Source organism: Phocoena sinus, chromosome 10, assembly GCF_008692025.1.
Source record: "Phocoena sinus isolate mPhoSin1 chromosome 10, mPhoSin1.pri, whole genome shotgun sequence".
In the NCBI taxonomy this organism is placed as follows: Eukaryota; Metazoa; Chordata; class Mammalia; order Artiodactyla; family Phocoenidae; genus Phocoena; species Phocoena sinus.
The window spans coordinates 69,221,221-69,247,676 of record NC_045772.1 but is presented as its reverse complement, the minus strand read 5'-3'; the positions used below and the strand labels follow the sequence as shown (position 1 = coordinate 69,247,676).

The 26,456-nt window shown below is 36.4% G+C and overlaps 1 protein-coding gene across 4 annotated transcripts in view; it reads left to right on the top strand.

Moving 5' to 3' along the window:
* The window catches only part of IRAK4 (interleukin 1 receptor associated kinase 4), a 29,998-nt gene extending 15,393 nt beyond the window's left edge, over positions 1-14,605 (top strand). For 3 of the 4 annotated variants that reach the window (XM_032646048.1, XM_032646049.1, XM_032646051.1), the window contains 6 exons: positions 5,561-5,675; positions 6,099-6,208; positions 9,602-9,785; positions 10,706-10,768; positions 13,168-13,326; positions 13,456-14,605. In XM_032646048.1, the coding sequence (XP_032501939.1) occupies positions 5,561-5,675; positions 6,099-6,208; positions 9,602-9,785; positions 10,706-10,768; positions 13,168-13,326; positions 13,456-13,491 (667 nt within the window). In that variant the 3' untranslated portion in view covers positions 13,492-14,605. The remainder of the gene's footprint in view (positions 1-5,560; positions 5,676-6,098; positions 6,209-9,601; positions 9,786-10,705; positions 10,769-13,167; positions 13,327-13,455) is intronic. The other variant, XM_032646050.1, reaches the window with a different exon arrangement.
* Positions 14,606-26,456: the final 11,851 nt, after the last annotated feature.

The window sequence follows — 26,456 nt, the reverse complement described above, 5'->3', positions numbered from 1 at the left end:
ATTGCCACTGGTAATTTGATAGGGATTGTATTGAATCTGTAAATTGCTTTGGGTAGTATACTCATCTTCACAATATTGATTCTTCCAATCCAAGAACATGGTATATCTCTCCATCTGTTTTTGTCATCTTTGATTTCTTTCATCAGTGTCTTATAGTTTTCTGCATACAGGTCTTTTGTCTCCCTAGGTAGGTTTATTCCTAGGTATTTTATTCTTTTTGTTGCAATGGTAACTGGGAGTGTTTTCTTGATTTCACTTTCAGATTTTTCATCATTAGTATATAGGAATGCCAGAGATTTCTGTGCATTAATTTTGTATCCTGCTACTTTACCAAATTCATTGATTAGCTCTAGTAGTTTTCTAGTGGCATCTTTAGGATTCTCTATGTATAGTATCATGTCATCTGCAAACAGTGACAGTTTTACTTCTTCTTTTCCAATTTGTATTCCATTTACTTCTTTTTCTTCTCTGATTGCTATGGCTAGGACTTCCAAAACTATGTTGAACAACAGTGGCACGAGTAGATGTCCTTGTCTTGTTCCTGATCTTAGAGGAAATGCTTTCAGTTTTTCACCATTGAGAATGATGTTTGCTATGGGTTTGTCATATACAGCCTTTATTATGTTGCGGTAGGTTCCCTCTATTCCCACTTTCTGGACAGTTTTTATCATAAATGGGTGTTGAATTTTTTCAGAAGCTTTTTCTGCATCTATTGAGAGATCATATGATTTTTCTTCTTCAATTAGTTAATATGGTGTATCACATTCATTGATTTGCATATATTGAAGAACCCTTTCATCCCTGGGATAAATCCCACTTGATCATGGTGTATGACCCTTTTAATGTGTTGTTGGATTCTGTTTGCTAGTATTTTGTTGAGGATTTTTGCATCTATATTCATCAGTGATATTGGTCTGTAATTTTCTTTTCTTGTAGTATCTTTGTCTGGTTTTGGTATCAGGGTGATGGTGGCCTCATAGAATGAGTTTGGGAGTGTTCCTTCCTCTGCAATTTTCTGGAAGAGTTTGAGAAGGATGGGTGTTAGCTCTTCTTTAAATGTTTGATAGCATTCACCTGTGAAGCCATCTGGCCCTGGACTTTTGTTTGTTGGAAGACTTTTAATTACAGTTTTAAGTTCATTACTTGTGATTGGTCTGTTCATATTTTCTGTTTCCTCCTGGTTCAGTCTTGGAAGGTTATACATTTCTAAGAATTTGTCCATTTCTTCCAGGTTGTCCATTTTATTGGCCTAGAGTTGCTTGTAGTAGTCTCTTATGATGCTTTGTATTTCTGCAGTGTTCTTTGCAACTTCTCCTTTTTCATTTCTAATTTTATTGATTTGAGCCCTCTCCCTCTTTTTCTTCAGTCTGGCTAAAGGTTTATCAATTTTGTTTATCTTCTCAAAGAATCAGTTTTTAGTTTCATTGATCTTTGCTGTTGTTTTCTTTGTTTCTATTTCATTTATTTCTGCTCTGATCTTTAGGATTTCTTTCCTTTTACTAACTTTGGGATTTGCTTGTTATTCTTTCTCTAGTTCCTTTAGGTATAAGGTTAGACTGTTTATTTGAAATTTTTCTTGCTTCTTGAAGTAGGCTTGTATTGCTATAAACTTCTTTCTTAGAACTGCTTTTGCTGCACCCCACAGGTTTTGGATCATCGTGTTTTCATTGTAATTTGTCTCTAGGTATTTTTTTATTTCCGTGTTGATTTCTTCAGTGATCTCTTGGTTATTTAGTAACGTATTGTTTAGCCTCCATGTTTTACATTTTTACATTTTTTTCCCTGTAATTGATTTCTAATCTAATAGCATTGTGGTCAGAAAAGATGCTTGATATCATTTCAATTTTCTTAAATTTACTGAGGCTAGATTTGTGACCCAAGATGTGATCTATTTTGGAGAATATTCTGTGTGCACTTGAGAAGAAAGTGTATTCTGCTCTTTTTAGATGGAATGTCCTATAAATATCAAGTAAATCTATCTGTCCTATTGTGTCATTTAAAGCTTGTGCTTCCTTATTAAGTTTCTGTCTGGATGATCTGTCCATTGGTGTATGTGAGATGTTAAAGTCCCCCATTATTATTGTGTTACTGTCAATTTCCTCTTTTATAGCTGTTAGCAGTTGCCTTATGTATTGAGGTGCTCCTAGGTTGGATGCATATATACTTATAATTGTTATATCTTCATCTTGGATTGATCCCTTGATCATTATGTAGTGTCCTTCCTTGTTTCTTGTAACATTCTTTATTTTAAAGTCTATTTTATCTGATATGAGTATTGCTACACCAGCTTTCTTCTGATTTCCACTTGCATGGAATATCTTCCTCCATCCCCTCACTTTCAGTCTGTATGTGTCCCTAGGTCTGAAGAGCATCTCTTGTAGACAGCATATATATGGGTCTTTTTTTTGTATACATGCTTCGAGCCTGTGTCTTTTGGTTGGAGCATTTAATCCATTCACGTTTAAGGTAATTATCGATATGTATGTTCCTATTACCATCTTCGTAATTGTTATGGTTTGTTTTTGTAGGTCCTTTTCCTGTCTTGTGTTTCCCACTTAGAGAAGTTCCTTTAGCATTTTTTGTAGAGCTGGTTTGGTGGTGCTGAATTCTGTTAGCTTTTGCTTGTCTGTAAAGCTTTTGATTTCTCCATCAAATCTGAATGAGATCCTTGCCGGGTGGAGTAATCTTGGTTGTAGATTCTTCCCTTTCATCACTTTAAATATATTGTGCTACTCCCTTCTGGTTTGTAGAGTTTCTGCTGAGAAGTCAGCTGTTAACCTTATGGGAGTTCCCTTGTATGTTATTTGTCATTTTTCCCTTGTTACTTTGAATAATTTTTCTTTGTCTTTATTTTTGTCAGTTTGATTACTATGTGTCTCGGTATGTCTCTCCTTGGGTTTATCCTGCCTGGGACTGTCTGTGCTTCCTGGACTTAGGTGGCTATTTCCTTTCCCGTGTTAGGGAAGTTTTCAACTATAATCTCTTCAAACATTTTCTCGGGTCCTTTCTCTCTCTCTTCTCCTTCTGGGACCCCTATAATGCGAATGTTGTTGCATTTAATATTGTCCCAAATGTCTCTTAGGCTGTCTTCATTTCTTTTCATTCTTTTTTCTTTATTCTGTTCCATGGCAGTGAATTCCACCATTCTGTCTTCCAGGTCACTTATCCGTTCTTCTGCCTCAGTTATTCTGCTATTGATTCCTTCAAGTGTAATTTTCATTTCAGTTATTGTATGTTCATCTCTGTTTGTTTGTTCTTTAATTCTTCTAGGTGTTTGTTCTTTAATTTTTCTATGTGTTTGTTAAACATTTCTTGCATCTTCTCGATCTTTGCCTCCATTCTTTTTCCAAGGTCCTGGATCATCTTCACTATCATTATTCTGAATTTTTTTTCTGGAAGGTTGCCTATCTCCACTTAATTTAGTTGTTTTTCTGGGGTTTTATCTTGTTCCTTCATCTGGTACAAAGTCCTCTGCCTTTTGATTTTGTCTGTCTTTCTGTGAATGTGGTTTTCCTTCCACAGGCTGCGGAATTGTAGTTCTTCTTGCTTCTGCTGTCTGCCCTCTGGTGGATGAAGCTATCTAAGAGGCTTGTGCAAGCTTCCTAATGGGAGGGACTGGTGGTGGATAGAGCTCAGTAAAACTTTAATCCACTTTTCTGCTGATGTGTGGGGCTGGATTCCCTCCCTTTTGGTTGTTTGGCCTGCAGTGACCCAGCACTAGAGCCTACCCAGCTCTCTGGTGGGGCTAATGGCAAACTCTGGGAGGGCTCACGTCAAGTACTTCCCAGAACTCCTGCTGCCAGTGTCCTTGTCCTCATGGTGAGCCACAGTCACCCCCTGCCTCTGCAGGAGACCCTCCAACACTAGCAGGTAGGCTTTGTTCAGTCTCCTATGGGGTCACTGCTCCTTCCCCTGGGTCCTGATGCACACACTACTTTTTGTGTGCCCTCCAAGAGTGGAGTCTCTGTTTCCTCCAGTCCTGTTGAAGTCCTGAGTCAAATCCCACTAGCCTTCAAAGTCTGATTCTCTAGGAATTCCTCCTCCTGTTGCCAGACCCCCAGGTTGGGAAACCTGACATGGGGCTCAGAACCTTCACTCCAGTGGGTGGATCTGTGCTACAAGTGTTCTCCAGTTTGTGAGTCACCCACCCAGCAGTTATGGGATTTGATATTATTGTGATTGTGCCCCTCCTACCATCTCATTGCAGCTTCTCCTTTGTCTTTGGACATGGGGTATCTTTTTTGGTGCATTCCAGTGTCTTCCTGTCATTGATTGTTCAGCAGTTAGTTGTGATTCCAGTGGTCTCGCAAGACGAAGTCTATTCATTCTTAACTTAACCAAGTTTCTTAACTGTCTCTTCATTAGTTTTCTCATCTGTAAAATGGGATAATTATTTTAATAATGAAATACTTCATTAAGTTATTGTAAGGATTAAATAAAACAAAGCAGGTAAATCACTTACCGCAGTGCCTTGTTAGTATAAATTCAGCAAATATTATCTACTCTTTTTTTTTTTGCGGTACGCGGGCCTCTCACTGTTGTGGCCTCTCCCGTTGCAGAGCACAGGCTCTGGATGCACAGGCTCAGCAGCCATGGCTCACGGGCCCAGCCGCTCCGCAGCATGTGGGATCCTCCCAGACCGGGGCACGAACCCGTGTCCCTGCATTGGCAGGCGGACTCTCAACCACTGCGCCACCAAAGAAGCCCTACTTATTTTAAAATGTGCTAATTTTGTGGAAAATGGAGCACTTACTATCTTAATTTGCACTTCATAAAATATTTCTGGGCTCTCATATATATTTGCTCATTTAATTCTCACAGCATTCATGTTACATAATATGTATTATCCACATTTACCAGGTAAAGTTGCTGAGGCTCAGTGAGACTGTTAACTTGTGAGAGGTCACATTTCCAGGAGGTGGCAGAACTGGACTTTAAACTTAGGACTTTGAACCCAGGTTTCTTTCTACTGTGCCACAGATGCCTGCAGTTTTGTTACACTTCAGCTCTATTTAGTTTTATTACTCTCAAGTATATAAAGAAACTCAAATTAGGTTGTAAATAATCAGACATGATTAAAGATCAAAAATATATAACTTAGATGTAATTAAAAATCAGATGTCTATAAATCAGTGCTTTGGATGTGTTAAAGAATTCTTGAAAGGATTGTCATACAAGTTTCAACACACTTCTTGAAATCTTGTTTGTGCTATCATTGAAAATTATACAAAACAAAGGTAAACTTCAGCCTAGTTCTTAACCAAACTATTACAAGTACCAATGATCTGAATTATTGAGCTTTTGCTATAAAATCAAAAGCAGTTTTGCTTCTAATGTTGATTAATATTGACTGAAAGGAGAACTGTTTGCAGAAAATTATAAGCAGTTATAATAAACATATATAAAGATGTTAGAAACATATGTATCATATTACAGTGATATATAGCATATAATTATTTCTTGCTGTTTTTTTTAAAGCTCTAAATTGAATAACTTATAACCTACAGCTAAATATATGTATGTATCATAATAATTTTGAGTGGAAAATTATTTGTCACAGGTGTCAACATGAAAACTTAGTAGAACTACTTGGTTTCTCAAGTGATGGAGATGACCTCTGCTTAGTGTATGTTTACATGCCCAATGGTTCATTGCTAGACAGACTGTCTTGCTTGGTAAGATGTTTGTTCATCACATTGTTAGGCTTTATGTTTCTGTGTTGGAATACTGATATTTACTTTGTGACAGGATCATTTAAAGTGTATTAGTCTTAATATTTTTCCTAGTCTGTGAAAACTATACAGTTGGTATGTAAACAACTGGAATTGCCTAGCAGGTGATAATCTAAAATGTAAAAATATCAGTCAAGGCTAAACTTTGAAGATGCTCTTATATATTTTTATTGTTAAATAAGAAATACTAATCCCCATTTGATCTTATTTAGAGATTATTTTTTAACAACTTAAAAAGTGATATTTGTAAATTCTTAGCAATGTAATATAATTGTCAGTAGCTGCTTAGAAAAAATCTTATATATTTTCATAGATTTTTTTTATCCTCCTCTTTTTTTTTAATTGGTTTGTTTCTTACTTCATAAGGATGATACTCCACCACTCTCTTGGTGCATAAGACGCAAGATTGCTCAGGGTGCAGCTAATGGCCTCAGTTATTTACATGAAAACCATCATATTCATAGAGATATTAAAAGGTAAAATGCTACCTTTACAAAGCTTTAGGAAAACTGTCTTAAAGAATAATTTTCTCTCACTCTTTCTATTCACTATTCACATGCACGTCTTAACCTGGAGCACTCCATGAAAGCTCTCCTCACTAAGGATGTCTGTAATCTGCCTTATTTCAAACCCAGTGACCTATTTCCAGCATTCATCCTAATTTACCTTTTTAAAAAGAATAGTATGTTTTTCTGTTCTTCTTGACCATTTTTGCTATGTCAAGATTATTTTCCTTCTTATTTTCTGGGTCACTGCTCTTTTCTGAATCACTTTTATCCTCCACAGGTGCATTTCAGTTATCTTTCTTGTTATGTATTTAGTTAGCTAACAAATATTAGTTGAACACTTATGACATGATAGGTACTGTAGATGGTATAGTTAGCAAAAGTAGCATTTGTAGCATCTGACAGCAATCAAATAATCACAAAATAATAACAGAACTTTAGTGTATAGTCTATAGTATTAGTATAAAGAAGAGTTCCCTGAGGAAATGATATTTAAGCTGAGATCCAAAGAATGAACAGGAAATAAGTAGGCACAATTTGAGGGCAGCCATAGAAAATGGGGAAAGAGCATTCTAGGAAGAAGGAACCACATATGTGAGACCAGTGTTGAAAGGGAACGTGGGAGCATGAAGAATTACAGGAAGTGAAATAAATGAAGTGTGGAAATTCAAGGGGTGATTGATGTAAGATAAAATTATGGAAGTAGGCAGAGAGCTAGGCCCTGTAGGACCTAATAGACCAAAATAAGGACATTAATTTTATCACAGATGTAATCAGATGCCATTGAAAAATTGTAAGTAAGAATGTGGCACCACATTTAAGTTTTGAGAAGATCACTTTGACTTGAGTGTAGAGAACAGTTTGTAAGAAGGGGTAGCTTGGAGCCTATCATAGAAGGCTTGGTGGTAGCAGTTCATATGAAGAGACGTGAACAGATTTGAGAGCTTAAGATGGCAAGTCTTGCTGATTCTTGGCTGCAGGGGCATCAGGGAGAGTGACATATCAGGAGTGACACCAGGATTTATGGCTTCCAGAACTGAATTCTGGAATGATTGTGACACGATTCACTTACAGAGAAAGCACTGAAAGAGGACCAGGTTGGGGGTGGAAAATGTGAGTTCTCTTTTGTGCATGTTGTGTTAGAGGTTCCTTTAAGATATAGAAGTGAGTAGAGATGTTAATCAGTGTGATGTACATGTTGGAGCTGAAAGAAGTCTGAGCTGAAGACATCAATTTGTGTATTACTTGCATATGGGTGTTAATTGAAGAGCTATCATATGGTTGTCTTCACTTTAAGAGAGAACTAGATTAGGAAAAGTTCCCAAGATTTAGTCCTGAGGAACTTCAAGACTTAATGGCCAAGTAGAAGAGAATGAGTCTAGAAAGGAATCTAAGAAAGTATTGCAAGTAAGCTGAAAACCAGGAGAGTGTGGTATCCCTGAGAACAAGGAAAGAGAGTTTCCCTAGAAGGACTAGTCAAAAGTGTCAATTGCTTATTTAGAGGTCAGGATAAGGACTGAAAAATAATGGCATTTAAAAAAAAATTTTTAAATGAGGCATTTGATTAGTGCCATGAAGGTCATTAGTGACTTTATGGAGATCTACTTCCATGTAGTGATTGGGTCAGAATTCAGGTTGTAGTTGAGCAGAGAATGGGAGCTAGAGAAATGAGAGGTGAGTATAGACAGTCTGATAAGACGTTTAGCCCACGAAGAGGGATAACTGGAAATTAGTGTGTCATTCAGGAAGCTTTTTTTTAAGATGGCAGTGACTAAAGCATGTTTTTGTGTCAATGGGAAGAAGGAGGTGATAGAACAGAAGAGAGAAATGAGATAATTTATAGCATAAGGTTCCTGAGAATGTAGAAAGGAGTCCAAGTAGAGGGACTAGCCTCAGATAAGAGAAGAGACACCATCTCCCATCCCTTACACATTGGTGTATTCCAGTTGGTGTGTTCTTACCTCATCGTCTCTTTGGTTCATCCTACATATTCTTGCTGAGTGATATATTGACTTTAACTTCTACCTCTATGTGGGCAACTCTCAAATCGGTATCATTAGCCTCCAGTCCTATATTTTCAGTGTTTACAGACCAAATCACCCCACCGAGATGTCCCACAGCAGCCTGTAAGTCAACATGTCAGAAATCACTCATTCCTCTTCCAACCCAAGTTCTTCCTTCTGTATTTCTTCCCTAATCAAATGAAGTCAGTATTCATCCTGTCTCCCAAGCTAAAGACTTTCTCATTCCCCATATCATACAAATTACAAAGTTCTATTGAGTATGCCTCAAAATTTGCACCTCCTTTTTCTCTCCAGCCTTTATTTACACTCTATCTCTTGTTTGCTTTATTACAAACTTTCCTGGTCATCCTTTAACCAGTCTGTACCAGTTCTCATCTATGCAGTACTATACTGACAGGTTGTGGTCCTAAAAATCAAGTCTGATAACATCAATTCCCTACTATGAACCCATTAGCTGGTATCCTGCTGCTCACAGGATAAAGCTCAAGCTCTCCTCATGTTCCACTGACACCAGTTTCTTCAAATTGATCATATGTTTTTTGTTTTCATCACTGTGTTCATGTTGCTCCATTTGTCTGAGATGCCTTTCTTTCTTTCTTTTAACCTCAACTTGTAACAATCCTTCAAGACTATGCACTCTTTTCACCTTCTACTTGGAATTTTCTGCAGTTCTTCCAGACACGTGGTTGTTCTCTCAGCATTTTGTGCCTAATATCACCATTATGAATACTTACTGGATTTTAAAAAATTATTCCTATACCTTTGTTACAGATAAGATTCGAAGATAGCCCCCATGCCCTGCCCTGAGCTTAAATACTATAAAACATTGGGGGTCCTCAATAAAGTTTTGATGAATGAAAGTATGAGTGTAGGAGCACATGCATAAAATGAATGAATGAAGATCTTTTAGCCATATTCTTTCCTCTTTAAAAGATTTCAGATAATACCCCCCAAGAAATGAAATAAATAAGAAACTTTAGTTGAAAATTTGTTTTTAAATGAATTGGGATATTTTAGGAAAGGAATTAAGAAGGGTGCTTTAGGACACTTCGAGGGAAGTTACCTTGTAATAAATTATTTGTGAAATAATAAAAATATCTCTCACTAATATCAACAGCTTTATTTCACTTTTATTCTCCTTAGATTTTCCCTCAAGAAACAATAAGGAAAAGAAGACAATTTTATTTCTCATTAGCTTTAATCTGAAATCTCATTTATTTACACAAATTTCAGGCTTTTATGATGTATATTATAAAGTGGGATACTGTATAAATACAAACATTCATACACCTACCTAAGGAACTATTTGATTTGCTTGAAAAGAAAAACTTTTTTTCAGCGCAAATATTTTACTAGACGAAGACTTTACAGCCAAAATATCTGACTTTGGGCTTGCACGGGCTTCTGAGAAGTTTGCCCAAACAGTCCTGACAAGCAGAATTGTGGGAACAACAGCATATATGGCACCAGAAGCTTTGCGAGGAGAAATAACAGCCAAATCTGACATCTACAGCTTTGGTGTGGTAAGTTTCATATATATATATAAATGTACACACACACACACGCACACACACATACACACACATATAAAATAATATATATATAATTAGTAACAATAATCATTCTGGCTGTACTTGTGAAATTGAAATAGAATATTTTGAATACACCTGTGTTGCTTAGCTCTTACATAAAGATTAAAATTGTTCAGTTTAACCTCTAGTTAAATGAGAAAGTTATAAAAACTACTCTGAATTTGTAAAACTTTTAAATTGATTTCTGAAATTACTGCAAGAAATAATTTTTTGCCACATGAATTAATATGAAACTTGAATTAATGCATAAAACAAATTGTGTCATACAGTATGCACTTTAATGTCATGTTTTAAAAATGAAATCTTTTTTGAAGGAAATATGCTTTGGCATTTTCTGATCTACCAGTCTGTTCCTAATAACTTTTATGATGGTATGAGGAGTGGATGGGAGTGGTTGGAGAAATTGGGTGCTTCTTTATCTTATTTATTCAGATGTGTTTCATTTATGGATATTTATCTTCATAGTACTGTGAAGTTAAGGCACAGAGTTCTAGGATATGCCTGAGGTTTAGAAAATAATATTCTCCTAAGAACCAGAGAAAATTATTCTTGTGAAAAATCCTCTGCAAGACAGGAAAAGCAGAGTCCAGAACACATGTTGAGGGGGTGCTGATTGTTTAGTAAGTTGCCAGTAGAAAAGAACTGCTTGAGGGTATGGGTGGGATCCGAGGTGTCCGGGAAGAAAGAGTGGTCAGAAATGACCACAGCTCGTGTTCTTTCCGCTTTCATGCCTAAAGGGCATAATGCAGTGTGTGGAAATTGTTCATCAGATTTCATAATCAAGAGTTATGTTCCTTCTAGTTTCTATATGTTGTCTTGAGTCATATTAATGGATTTTACTTTCTTCTTAGGTTTTACTAGAAATAATAACTGGACTTCCAGCTGTGGATGAACACCGTGAACCTCAGTTATTGGTAATTGAAAGATTTCATTTTTTCCAGTCCTTTTCTATATGCATTTAGAATCTAAATTTCTGTGGGTAAATTTGGTATCTAGAAATGTCATTTTCTATTGGCAGTCTTTCTGTTGGCAATTACATAGTGGCATATGGAAAGAGCATCAAATATTTCTAATCTCAGCTCTGCCTTGAAATATTTGTGAAGCTTGGAAAAGACACATATATTCTATGTTCTAGTTTCTTTGTGTCTAAAATCACAATAGGGCTATATGATTTATGAGGTCTCCTCCAGTATATGTTTATTTTGTTACTTTCATGGTGATTACTAATAGCAGAGAGGAAAAGCAACATTTGCTTCCTTTGAAATTTATATCAGAATAGAATTGCTAATAAAATTCTTTATCCATTTCTATTATGGAGTATTTTTTAATATAGTTACCATAGAAAATTTTACCTGTGTGTTATATTAGGCATTCATTGACAATTATATAAATAGACTAACTGAATGCTAAAACTATAGGAAAATTATGCCATGCCTTTTTTTCCTATATATTAAATTTTAAGAACTTGGAGAGCCTTCTAATAAAATTAAAGACTTACAGAAATACCTAGTACTATATATAAGTTTTTCTTAAAATTAGTTAAATAACTACACTGACTTTATTCTAATTTATGTGTTCTAATGGAACAAACCAGTGTGACAAATTCAGACAACATGTGTATACCAGATTATTCCCCTAGAATGAGGATTAGAAAGTCAAAAGGTATAATATATTTGCTCAAAGGCTTGGTGCCATACTTTTAAGAAATACCATAAGTATAATATCTCTATATTACAATATTGCTACAAGTGTCCCTTATAAAACTATATATTACAAAGCTTTCCATGGGTTCCTGGATATGTAGTAATGAATATTACATGCTATATAGTATTTCACATTAAAATATATTTATAAAACATAGTTGTGAAAAGTTAATATTTTTGTAATATTTCATAATATTTTACAGTAGCACATAGTGAAATTTTGTCTTATCAAAGAAATAAAATCCTCTGTCCCATTGGTTCTTGGAGGTCAGGAAAGAAGCCTGGGCTGGAGTTACAATTTTTGAGCTGTTCGTGTACAGGCATGCCAAAGCTTTGTGTGTTGATTGGATTATACAGAGAAAGTGTGTAGGTGAAAAATATAGGAGGAAAAAAATTACCACAAAGTAGGGTTTTAAATGACAAATTTATTCTCTCATGGTTCTGGAAGCCAGAAGTCTGAAATAAAAATTTTGTCAGGGCTGCATTCCCTCTGGAGACTCTAGGGGAGAGTCTTCCCTTGCCTCTTCCAGCTTCCAGGAGCTGTTGACATTCCTTGACTTGTATGCACATCCCTCCAATTTCTGCCTCTGTGATCACATTGTCTTCTCCTTTGTGTCTTTTTTTTTTTCTTCTTTCTGTCTCTTAAACAGATGCTTGTCATTGGATTTAGGGCCCACCTGGGTAATCCAGGATGATCTCATCTCAGAATGCTTAGCTTAATTACATCTGCAAAGACCTTTTCTCCAAATACAGTCACATTCACAGGTTCTGGGGATTAGGACTTGGACATATCTTTTGGGGGCTACCGCTCAACCCACTACACCATCCTAGTCCTCCACCTCTTTCCTGATTGATTATCTTTTCATCGTGGCCCTGCCCCCTTTCTCTTCCTCCCTCTTTCTCTTTGATTCAACAGTGTGAGTACGCATAGAGAAGTGTGCCTGTGCAGGGAGGGGGTCTGCATTCAGAAGCTGGAATTGCATCATCAGAAGCACAGCAAAGAAGCAGACCTCCTTGTGCTGGCCACCAGTAAATACTGCTGAGTACATGAGAGCAATTAGCTCAGTCACATAAATACAAAAACCAATAGGCGGGTTTCCCTGGTGGCACAGTGGTTGAGAGTCAGCCTGACGATGCAGGGGACACGGGTTAGTGCCCCGGTCCGGGAAGATCCCACATGCCGCGGAGCGGCTGGGCCCATGAGCCATGGCCGCTGAGCCTGCGCGTCCAGAGCCTGTGCTCCGCAACGTGAGAGGCCACAACAGTGAGAGCCCCGCGTACCGCAAAAAAAAAAAAAAACAATAGGCAAATGGCTGAAAGTTTCTAGGAGGGAGGTATATATGTATACATAAGTAAGTAAGTAAATAAATAGAGTTTCTCCTAGATGTCTTCAATTCTTAATAAGGTTACAACGGTAGATAGTAAACTAAGAGTAAATGTTATTATGATGTAGATTAAATAATTTAAATGTATTCTTTTATAATATAATTGATAATATAGGTTAATTATAATATAAATATAATTTATATTTATTTATAAATACATTTATAAATTTATCTGATTTGTTTCCCTTTTATTTGACACTCAAAGTTTTAACATTTGTCTTAAAGCTGGATATTAAAGAAGAAATTGAAGATGAAGAAAAGACAATTGAAGATTATATTGATATGAAGATGAATGACATTGATCCCACTTCCATTGAAACTATGTACTCTGTTGCCAGTCAATGTCTGCATGAAAAGAAAAATAAAAGACCAGACATTAAGAAGGTAATTTTTTTTAACATATATTTAAAAAGTGAAGGAGGTGGGGTTTGTCATTTTTTCCTAAGTGTACATTTCAAACCAACTATTTAATGTGGTTCTTTTGTTTTTTCTATCTTTCTTTCTTTATAAAAGGTTCAACAACTGCTGCAAGAAATCACAGCTTCTTAAAACTTTACTGGAATAGACTCTTGGGTTTTTATATACAGCTATCTAAATCATTTTTTAAACTAAGATTTTTTGTAAGCATTCTTCTTTACCTTTGACAAGGCAGCATGATGAAGTGCAGTGGTTATTGAAGCTTGTATAGAACCCCCAATATATAGAACAAACGAAAGTAGAGCCACTGTAGCAACACTTAGCCCTACTTTCACTCTGAGGTCTTACCGTAATCCCTGAGATCTCCTTGGAACCTTACCAAACACAGTATGAAAACTCAGAATTAACAAAAAAGAGGACTGAACTATAGGGTGAAAAGACCCTGGGCTGAAGCCTGACTCCACTACTAATTTTCTGTAAAGCTTTGGGCAACCTCTTAGCTGCTTTGAACCTTGGTTTTTTCACCTGTAACGTTGGACTAATTATCTACTGTGCCTCTCTGACAGGTAGTCATGAAAATCAAATGATGCAGAATATGTACAGGCACTTTGTAACTTGTAAAGTGATATAAAATTTAATGTTTACATAAATGATTATAAAATGCTATTACAGTCATTTGTTTATAGGGTCATGTTCACAGTGTGCTATTTTAAGCAATCATTCACCATAAGCCAGTTATGCCCTGATGATATTCCCATGATGATATGGCCATTGTTAGATTATGTTATATGGGAAATTTGAAAGCATTTTGCAGATGCAGTTATAGTCCCTCATCAGCTGACTTTGACTGTCAATAAGGAGATGCTGCTTTGGGGGCTGGACCTAATAAGGTGAGCTTAGAAGAGCTTACAAGAAGTCCAAGAGATTCTCCTGTAGGCCTTGAGGTAAGCTACCATGTTGTAGGAAGGCCACATTGGCTAAGATCTATGGGTGGCCTTTAGGAGATGAAAGCTACCTTCCGGCTATCAGCCAGCAAGAAAAAATTGGAATCTTCGTTGTACAGCCTCAAGAAACTGAATTCTTCCAACAACCTAAATTAGCTTAAAAGAGTGCTCCAAACTTCAGATGATACCATAGCCCCCACTGACACCTAAATTTCGGCCTTGTGAGACCCTCAGTAGAAAACATGGACTTCTGTGCCTGGACATGCAGAATTGTGAGATAATAAATAAGTTGCTATAAGCCACCAAGTTTGTGGTAATTTTTTATGCAGCAATAGAAATGAATACAGATATTCTCATGATGATTCTCCCACAGGGATACCCCATCATGTTCACAGGTTCTGTCCACAATACCAAATATCTGCAATTATTCATTCATTCAATAAACTTGGTATCATTAGTTCTTTCATTAACACACTCAAAACAAGAGTATGTAGAGTGAGCTATAGTAGAAGATGATCATCCTCTATATTGTACTGTTTAGACCTTCCTAAATGCTTTCTTGGGAAACAGAGATAGTACTGTTTTCAAATCACCTTTATAAACTAAGCATTTAAGAAAAAAACATTTGCTAGTTGAAAAGCAAAATAAATAAAATGACTTGGTCACATTAATCTCAACAAGAACTCACATAATTTGAGGCACGGTATGGCTTATAACCCTGAAAATAATAATGTTATTTTAAAATATAATGAGAGACTTCCCTGGTGGTCCAGTGGTTAAGACTCCATGCTCCCAATGCAGGGGACACGGGTTCGATCCCTGGTTGGGGAACTAAGATCCCTCATGCCCCGTGGCATGGCCAAATAAAATAAAATTATTAAAAAAATTTTTAAAAATAAAATATAATGAGTTAACTATTACTTGAAATAAAAGTATATATGTAAAATGCCATGGATGTAGCTGTGGTTATGGGCTGTGACTAAACCATATTAAAAATTTTTAAATGAGTAACCTGTTTCATTGATTTTGAAAATTTCACAGTATAATTTGGTAGATGTTTCCATTCCAATCAAATGGAATTGATATCAGACTTTCCAAAATTAGGCATGGCTTCTCTCTCAGGATAAGACTGTACCTTAACTCTTTTGAGAGCCACAATACAGTCAATCCAAGATTCCAAAGCAAGATTCCACACGGTTTCATGCCTGATGGTGTGTGATGCATCGTGGACCCTTGAACTTGTGTGACTCACTTAACTCTAGGAATGAACAGCAGGGGGGTTGCCCTCAGCTTGCAGCTGAGCAGGACTTGACTAAAGTTCTGAGGAGAATAATGTACAGGCTCTTTTCACAGTTTCCTCAAGGCAGAATTTAATGGCCTGTGGTGACATCTAGTTGAAGCATTTTCTTAACTGCATTTGGAATATACTTCCCCCTAATCTTTTATAGAAACAGAAAAAAATAGATTTTCGAAAAAAATGTTTGACAAAGGTTTTGATGTGAACTTTTAACGTTGCCTCCAACAACTGATGATTGTGCAAACCAATAAGTAATGAGACCACAGTAGAGAACCACTGGCCTACCCCATTTCCAGAAAGAACAACTGCCTTTCCCCCCATATTTCTAACCCATTGATTTGCGAGCTAGCCAACTAAAAGTTTTTAATTCTGAATTTCTCTCAATATGTTCTATGAGGAACAAGCAGATAATAGGAACAATTAATCAATGTTTTGCTTTACTTTTCTGACATATAATTAAGACAAATTTAAGACATTCTAAAGCATTTATTGCTCTGATCACTTTTTCTTCTATAACTATATATAATGGCTATAGATCCCAGCTATCTATGATCCCATTTTTCACTTTCAAAACAAGTGTATGTTTTATTTTTTCCAACTTTATGGCAGTATAATTGACAAATAAAAATTGTATGTACTTAAGGTGTTCAAAGTGATAGTTTGATATATAGCCCTCAGTATCCCCAGGGCATTGGTTCCTGGACCCCTGTGGATACCAAAATCTATAGATTCTCAAGTCCCTAATATAAAATGATATAGTATTTGCATATAACCTATGCACATCCTCCTGTATGCTTTAAATCATCTTTAGATTACTTATAACATCCAGTACAATGTAAATGTGATGTAAATAGTTGTAAATACAATGTAAATATGTAAATAGTTGCCAATGTGGCAAATTCATTTTGCTTTTTTGAACTTACTGGAATATTTTTTCAAATATTTTCAATCCACACTTGGTTGAATCCACAGATGCAGAACCCATGGATACAGGGGGCTGACTGTACATTGTGAAATGATTACCACAGTCAAGCTAACTAACACATCCACCACCTAACGTAGTTACTTTTTTAGTTATTTTGATGTGGTGAGGCTACTTAAGATCTACTGTCTTCTTAGCAAATTTCAAGTATATAATGCAGTGTTACTAACTATAGTCACCATGCTGTACTTTAGATCCCCAAAACTTACTTATTTTGTAACCAAAAGTTTAACCCTTTGACCAACCTCTCCCCATACTCCTTTAAAGTTTGTACTATTCCACTATATGAATGGACACAGATAGGACTGGCTTTTTAATCATTCAAATTCTAGTCTCAAAAATAGTATGGAGGCAACAACAGTGAATCTCCAAAATTAATACTAAGATTTCATTTCTCAGATGAAATTAGGAAAAATCATTTTATGAAATATTCTCACCTAAAATAAAAATCAGTAAATTAATTCATCAAATATTTATTGATTGTTTTCTGTGGTCCAGACACAGAAAGTAATGTACATATCCAAAGTCCCTGTTCTCCAGGAGCTTGTTCTCAAGAGAAAGTCTTTGTTCAGATGGAGATGATAATATACAAGTAAATAAGTAAGACAACATCAGGTAGTGAGAAGTGTTAAGGAAATGTTAAAACTATGTATTGTGATAGATTCCCTTGGCTAAGAAGGTTTAACAACACCCAAGCTAAAAAAAAAAAAGGCAAGAAAGAAAAGAAAAGAAGGAAGGGAGGAAGGAAGGAAGGGAGGGAGGAAGAAGGAGAGAAAGCAAGAGAGGAAAGAAAGAAAGAAAGAAAGAAAGAAAGGAAGGAAGGAAGAAAGAGAAGAAAGAAAGAAAAAAGAAAGAAAGAGAAAGAAAAGAAAGAAAGAAAGGGAGAAAGAAAGAGAAAAGAAAGAAAGAAAGAAGGCAGGCTACCAGTGTGTAGTCTCAGAAATGACTAGAATGTACTGTAACTTAAAAAATAATAATAAAAAATCCTAAACTGAATCAAGTTTTATTTGCATGTTAGACTGTGTTATCAGAGACCTTTGGGTCAGCAATGAGCCAAGAAGAAGACGCTGTCACAAAGTTTCTACTACTATCCTGGGAAAAGGAATACTGTGTTTCAGATTATGTCAGATATTTTCCTCTACTGGCTATTTATACTTCAGGGTAATTTGGTGAAGATAGTGGTTAAAGTCATCTAATCTGTTTGCCTCACACTAATGCCATGTTTATCTGGCAGTCTTTTCTTTTCATTTTGATTTTTTGTCTGGATTTGCCTTTTGGAAGATAATGCACAGTGGCAAAGACTGTTACAACCTACATATCAGTTTCTATTGCAGAATATATTTTTATGAATAGTAAGATCACATTCTGGTTTATACTGAAGTCTTTTGAAAGTTTAGGTAGTATGAATTAAATCTTCAGAGATTGATCATCTCAGGCTGTCCCACAATGATGGTATCTAAACCCTAGACTGTGACTGGCCCCTTCTTCTGCGACAGCCATTCTAATTTCCAGATGGTGTCTTCACCTCTTTTAAGAATTAGAATGGAGGTAATGCTACAGTGGTAATCATTTTGCAGTATATAAGTGTATCAAATCAACATGTTGTACACCTTAAATTTACACAGTATTATAATGTGGACGGACCTAGGGTCTATCATACAGAGTGAAGTAAGTCAGAAAGAGAAAAACGAATATTATATATTAATGCATATATGTGGAATCTAGAAAAATGGTACAGATGAACCTATTTGCAGGGCAGGAATAGAGACACAGACATAGAGAACAGACGGGTGGACACAGAGGGGGAAGGGGAGGGTGGCATGAATTGGGAGATTAGCATTCACATATATACACTACCATGTGTAAAATAGATAGCTGGTGGGAACCTGCTGTATAGCATAGGGAGCTCAGCTCAGTGCTCTGTGATGACCTAGATAGATGGGTTGGAGGGGGGGTGGGAGGGAGTTCCAAGAGGGAGGGGATATATATACACATATAGCTGATTCACTTCGTTGTACAGAAGAAATTAACACAACATTGTAAAGCAATTATACTCCAATTAAAATAAAAGGTTAAATGAGGACTACATTCTTAGCCCATCTTCCCCTTTATAAAATATCTAAATAATGATAGAACTTTTATAGAAAAGAGATGCATATCACCATTATATATCTTAGAGAAAGACTGGAATCCTTTAGAGCAATAACAGAGTTTGACTATTATAAATTAATGAGTGGCCTTAAAACTGTTGACATACTGACCAATATCTGTTTAAAAATAAATTCAATGTCACTTCCATTAGTGGCATGCATTGGTCAAATATTCTTAAATCAATTCATAAGTTAGTGGAGGGAACATGCTATATCTTACTCTGTTAAACATATTAGAAAGCCCTGCCATACCAAGATTCTTTTTTTGCCAAGAAAGATCAATAATAGCATCTGCCGTTAAATATACAGGCCTGGAAAATGGCAAAGGAGCTCTAAAAATTCTCCTCCCCATGAAAAAATAAGAAAAGGCTGGCAAAAATTGTCAAAATTGACTTTTTCAGAACTGAAAACTAATCAAAGGTTTGCAGCATCTCCAAGAGCATTTATTCAAGAAAAACAGCTGAATCTCAGTAAGAACAACAAGCTTTGTGGCATTTTAACTTACACTAGTCCTATCTGCTGCTTCCTAGCTCAGTGGTAGCCTTGAAAGTAACAGCCCACATTTTTGGTACCAGAGGGAACAGAACAGAGCTGGAGCTCTTCAAAGCCTAGTTCTGAAAGAACTGTAATTATTTGACCTGTCTGGAGGTTCCCTGGAAGACCCCATTCAAAGGCTTATCTTTTCTGACCTGACTAAAGCTAACCTAGCACTAAAAGCCTCTATGTGGAGTCATTTTTCAAAATCATTTACTGGCAAATGTTTTAATCATAGCTGCCTGAGTTGATGAATAACCACTGGGACAAACAATAGGCTAAAAAGCTTAAAAGGAAAAGCTGAGGGAGAAGATGTGCATTATGGCTTTGAAAGTCTCCAATGCATTTGTGGGAACCCAGAAAGCCATGCACATATGTAAGGCCGTGTGCATGCTCAAAAAACCTGAGAAGGTCCTAAGCTCTCACCTCTGGCTGATCTTCAGGCTCTGTACAAGTAGGAAGTGAAAGCTAAGGCAGAGTCTAAGCTGCCTGACTGAGTGTGGATGGTGTGTCTCAACATGAACACAGAGCCTGTAGCAAAAACTGGAGCATTTATTGGTTTCAGATGTTTAAGGAATCTCTGTCCATTCATTAGCTGATGACTAAGCTGAGTTGAGATTTCAGTGGCCACACATCACAAAGAATACAGACTTTACAAAATTAGCTCATAAAGTCACTAAATAAACAAAAACTAAAACAATTAGCAACAGCAGCAAACCTTGAGGAGGGGGCAGTCTGATGTCTAGAGTTTCTGCATTATATTATTTTAAATTCCCAGGTTTCACTAAAAATATACTAGACATGCAAGGAACAGCAAAGTATGGCTTATACCCAGGAAAAAAGAAAGCCCATAGAAGCTGTACCTAAGGAAGCCCAGATGTTGTGCTTACTAGACAAAGACTTTAAATCAGCTATTTTAAATATGTACAAGAGTTAAAGGAAATTGTGGATAAAGAATTAAAGGAGACTGTGAGAACAGTGTCTTACCCAATAGATGATATCAATAAAGAGATATAAATTTAGAGAAGACCCAAAGTTGAAAAGTACAATAACTGGAATGACAAATTCATCAGAGGGCCTAACTAGCAGATTTGAGCAGGCAAAAAACAAAGAGTTATCAATCTTGAATAAATCAATTGAGGAACAGAAAGAAAAAAGAAAGAAGAAAACTGAGCAGATCCTCAGAGACCTGCATGGTAGCTTCAAGGTAACCACCATATGTATAATGGCAGTTCCAGAGGAGAGGTGAGAAAGTACTAGAAAGAGTATTTGAAGAATGAATGGCCAAAAACTTACCAAATTTTATGAAAAATATTAAGTCACACTACCAAGAAAGTAAGAACCGCAAGTAGAATCAACTCAAAGAGATCTTACTCCTAGACACAGCAAAATCAAAGACAATCTTGAAAGCAGCAAGAAACAAGAGATTTAGCAGGTATAAGGGATCCTCAATAGGATTATTATCTGCTTCTCCATCAGAAACCATGGAGGTCAGAAGGCATGATATATTCAAGTGCGGAAAGAAAAAGAATTTCAACGAGTAATTCTAACAAAACAATCCTAAAATATTGAAGGAGAAAATAAGACATTCACAGATAAATAAAAGTTGAGAGAACCTGTCACAAGAAAATCTGCTCTTTGAGAAAAGAGGAAGTCCTTCAAGCTGAAATGAGAGAACACTAGAGACTAAATAAAATCCACAGGAAGAAATAAAAAGCACCAGTAAAGATACTACAAAGGTAAACATAAAAGATATTAAAATGTATTTTTTGTTTCTGACTAAAGCAAATAATTATGCCATGAAGCAATAATTAAAAATCTGTGTTGGCAGACACACAATGTGTAAAGATATAAATTGTATGACAGTAATGGTTCAAAGGAGGGGGCTGGGCACAGATCTACATAGGAACACATTTTCTGTATATTACTGAAATTAAGTTTATATTACTCCAAACTATATTTTTTATGTTAAGATGTTAATTGTAATCCCCAGGACAGCACTAAGAGAATAACTAAGAAAACATGGAAAAAGAAAGGACAAGAAAATTAAAATACATGGAATATATATATATATATATATATATATATAAATTTGCCCCTCACTTCCTGCATTACTGCCTTCTTTTGTGTTAAATATACATATTTTTATACATAATAATATATATTATAAAGTAATATATTTATTATATTTATATATTATTTATATATGTTTATAATATATAACATGTTATACTTAATATATTACATATTGCATTATGTTGTATTATAATATATATTATATTAATATTATATATAAAATATAATATATTAATATTACGTATAAATATATACTATATTACATATTATTATATTATATATAAAGTATATTTTATAATAGATATATAATATATAAAAGTATATATTATATATAATATATTGCATATTACATATATTAATATATTGTATTATACTATATTACATACAATAATATATGTATTATATTATACTACATTATATATATAATATGTAATATAATATAACATACATATATTATATATGTACTTTATATACAATAATATGTAATGTATATTATATATTAAATATATAATATATTGGGGCAGAGTCAAGATGGCAGAGTAGGAGGATGTGGAGTTCGTGTCTCCTCACAACTAGGGCACCTACTAGGTGCTGGTGGGGGACCTCAGACACCTAAGGGGATGGGAGGAATCCCTGCGCAACCAGGTAGGAAGTGGGAGGGAAGTGGGGGAGGGAAAGCAGAGGTGGGATGGGACCAGTGCCCCTGAGGGTGTGCTGGGGGAGGGGAGAGGTTCCCACGAGCGGAGCGGTCCACTCACAGCAAGGAGGTCAGCAAGGACAGAGAGGGACCTATGCAAGATCAGGGCATCAGAGGGTAATGTGGCCAACATCTCCCCTGCCTGCTCAGGCCCTGGCGAGCCTGCTGGAGTCCTGAGCCTTAACCCTCACCCTTTGGGGCCCCTCCAGCCATGCAGGTCCTGGGCCTGAGCCCAGGACCTACACAGGAACTGGCAGCCCGAGTGTGGCCCCTGACAGGGCCTCCTCTTGCCAAGCGGATCCAGGCAGACCGAACAGGCCTCTGGCTGCGCCAGCCCCTGTGGGTGTGCTTGTGGAGGACTACGTCCCAGTTGGCTTGCACGGGCACATGTGCTCTGGGCCAGTTTCAGGAAGAGATGTTGGTGAGAGGAACATGCAGAGGTGGGACTGACACAGCAGGTCCAGAGACCTACCTAGAGATCTTGGAGGCCTACCACGGAGGCAGGGGGAGGCTGTAGCTCACCACTGGGGCAAGGACACTGATAGGGGAGATACCAGTGTACTACTTTTTTAAAACTTTTATTCTTATTTTATTTATTTATTATTTTATTTTTCTTTCTTTCTTTCTTTCTTTCTTTCTTTCTTTCTTTCTTTCTTTCTTTCTTTCTTTCTTTCTTCCTTTCTTCCTTTGTTTCTTTCTTTATTGCTGTTGTGGTTCTGTTTTGCTTTGTTTCATTCTTATTGTTATTTTTCCTAATATATTTTTTATTTTTATAATTTTATATTATTCTTTATTCTTTGTTATTGTTCTGCTCTTTTCTATTTGTTGCTTTCTCTCTCTCTCTCTTTTTTTTTTTTTTTTTTTGCTGTGCCACATGGTTTGCAGGGTCTTGGTTCCCAGTCCAGTGGTTAGGCCTGAGCTCCTGTAGTAGGAGCACTGAGTCCAAGCTGCTGGACTAACAGAGAACGTCAGGTCCCAGTGATATTAATCAGTGTGAGGTCTCCCGAAGGTCCTCATCTCAGCACCAAGACCCGGCTCCACCCAACTGCCTGCAAACACAAATGCTGGACACCATAGGCCAAACAACCAGCAAGACAGGAACACAGCCCCACCCATCAAAAGAAAAAAATGAGAAGACAAAAAACTATGTCACAGACGAAGGAGCAAGGTAAAAACCTACAAGACCAAATAAGTAAAAAGAAAATAGGCAAACTACCTGAAAAAGAATTCAGAATAATCATAGTAAAGATGATCCAAAATCTCGAAATAGAATGTAGGCATGGATCAAGAAAATATGAGAAATGATTAACAAGGACCTAGAAGAACTGAAAAAACAAACAGTGATGGACAACACAATGAATGAAATGAAAAATACACTAGAAGGAATCAATAGCAAAATAACTGAGACAGAAGAATTAATAAGTGAGCTGGAAGATAGAATGGTGGAAATGACTGCCAAGGAGCAGAATAATGAAAAAAGAATGAAAAGTAATGAGGACAGTCTCAGAGACCTCTGAGACAACATTAAATGAACCAACATTTGAATTATGTGTCTCAGAAGAAGAAGACAAAGAGAAAGGGTCTGAGAAAATATCTGATGAGATTACAGTCAAAAACCCCATAACATGGGAAAGGAAATAGCCATCCAAGCTCAGGAAGCACAGAGTCCCATACAGGATAAATGCAAGGAGAAACACACCAAAGCACATATTAATTAAACTAACAAAAATTAAATTCAAAGAAAAACATTGAAAGCAGCAAGGAAAAAGGAAATAATAGCATATAAGGGAATCCCCATAAAGTTATCAGCTGATCTTTCAGCAGAAACTCTGCAGGCCAGAAGGGAGTGGCAGGATATAATTAAAGGAATGAAAGGGAAAAACCTATAACCAAGATTACTCCACCCAGCAAGGATCTCATTCAGATCTGACAGAGAAATCAAAAGCTTTACGAGCAAGCAAAAGCTAAGAGAATTCAGCACCACCAAATCAGCCTTACAACAAATGCTAAAGGAACTTCTCTAGGTAGGAAACACAAGAGAAAGAAAAAGACCTACAAAAACAGACCCAAAACAATAAAGAAAATGGTAATAGGAACATACATATCGATAATTACCTTAAATGCAAATGGCTTAAGTGTTCCAACCAACAGACACAGACTGATTGAATAGAAACAAAAACATGACTCATATATATGCTATCTACAAGAGACCCACTTCAGACCTAGAGACACATATAGACTGAAAGTGAAGGGATGGAAGAATATATTCCATGCAAATGGAAATGAAAAGTAAGCTGGAGTAGCAATACTTAGACAAAATAGACTTTAAAATAAAGAATGTTACAAGAGATAAGGAAGGACACTATGTAATGATCAAGGGATCAACCAAGAAGAAGATATAACAATTGTAAATATTTATGCACCCAACATAGGGAACCTCAATATATAAGGCAAATGCTTACAGCCATAAAAGGGGAAATCGACCATAACACAATCATAGTAGGGGACTTTAACACCCCACTTTCACCAATGGACAGATCATCCAAACTGAAAATATATAAGGAAACACAAGCTTTAAATGACATTAAACAAGATGAACTTAATTGATATTTGTAGGACATTCCATCCAAAAACAACAGAATACACTTTCTTCTCAAGTGCTCATGGAACATTCTCCAGGAAAGATCACATCTTGGGTCACAAATCAAGCCTCGGTAAACTTAAGAAAATTTAAATTGTATCAAGCATCTTTTCTGACCACAACGCTATGAGATTAGAAAGCAATTACAGGAAAAATACTGTAAAAAACACAAACAGTGGGCTTCCCTGGTGGCACAGTGGTTGAGAGTCTGCCTGCCGATGCAAGGGACATGGGTTCATGCCCCGGTCCAGGAAGATCACACATGCCACGGAGCAGCTGGGCCCGTGAGCCATGGCTGCTGAGCCTGCACGTCCGGAGCCTGTGCTCCGCAACGGGAGAGGCCACAACAGTGAGAGGCCTGCGTACCACAAAAAAAAAAACAAAAAAGAGCAAACAAAAAAACCCACAGATACATGCAGACTAAACAATATGCTACTAAATAACGAAAAGATCACTCAAGAAATCAAAGAGGAAATCAAAAACACATAGAAACAAATGACAATGAGAACACATGACCCAAAACCTATGGGATGCACCAAAAGCTGTCCTAAGAAAGTTTACAGCAAATTAATCCTACCTCAAGAAAAAAGAAAAATCTCAAACAACCTAACCTTACACCTAAAGCGACTGGAGAAAGAACAAACAAAACCCAAAGCTAGTAGAAGGAAAGAAATCACAAAAATCAGAGGAGAAATAAATGAAATAGAAGTGAAGAAAACAGTAGCAAAAATTAATGAAACTAAAAGCTGGTTCTTTGAAAAGATAAACAAAATAGGTAAACCTTTAGCCAGACTCATCAAGAAAAAGAGAGGACTCAAATCAATAAAGTTAGAAATTAAAAAGGAGAAGTTACAACTGACACCGCAGAAATACAAAAAATCATAAGAGACTACTACAAGCAACTCTATGCCAATAAAATGAACAACCTGGAAGAAATGGAAAAATTTCCTTCCAAGACTGAACCAGAAAGAAATAGAAAATATAAACAGACCAATCACAAGTAATGAAATTGAAACTGCAATTAAAAATCTTCCAAAACGGGCTTCCCTGGTGGCACAGTGGTTGAGAGTCTGCCTGCCAATGCAGGGGACACGGGTTCGTGCCCCGGTCCGGGAAGATCCCACATGTCACGGAGTGGCTGGGCCCGTGAGCCACGGCCGCTGAGCCTGCACATCCAGAGCATTTACAGGTTCCAGAAAACAGGACAAATCTCAATGAATTTCAAAGTATTTAAATCGTACAAAGCACGTATTCCAACCACAGGAGAATGAAATTAGAAATTAATAACAGAAGGAAATTTGGGGAATTCACCAATATGTGTAAATTAAACAAAACACTCTTAAATAGCCAATGAGTAAAGAAGAAATCATGAGGCAAATTATAAAATACTTTGAGAGGAATGAAAAACACACAACAAAACTCATGCAGCAAAGGCAGTGCCCAAAGTAGACACAAAAATTTCCCCCCAAAATTCTAGCAAGCTGAATCCAGCAACATATAAATAGGATTACATACCAAAACCAAGTAGAATGTATCCCAGAAATGCAAAGTTGGTTCAGCATACAAAAATCAGTGACTATAAAACACCATTTAAATAGAATAAAAGACAAAACCCACATGATTATATCAATAGAGAAAGCATTCGACAAAATCCAACACTCACCAATTAAGAATAGAAGGTAACTTCCTCAATCTGATAAAGGCCATCTAAAACAAACACCCCGCTCCCCCCCCAGTTAGTATCATATAGAATAGCCAAGAATAGCCAAAATATTA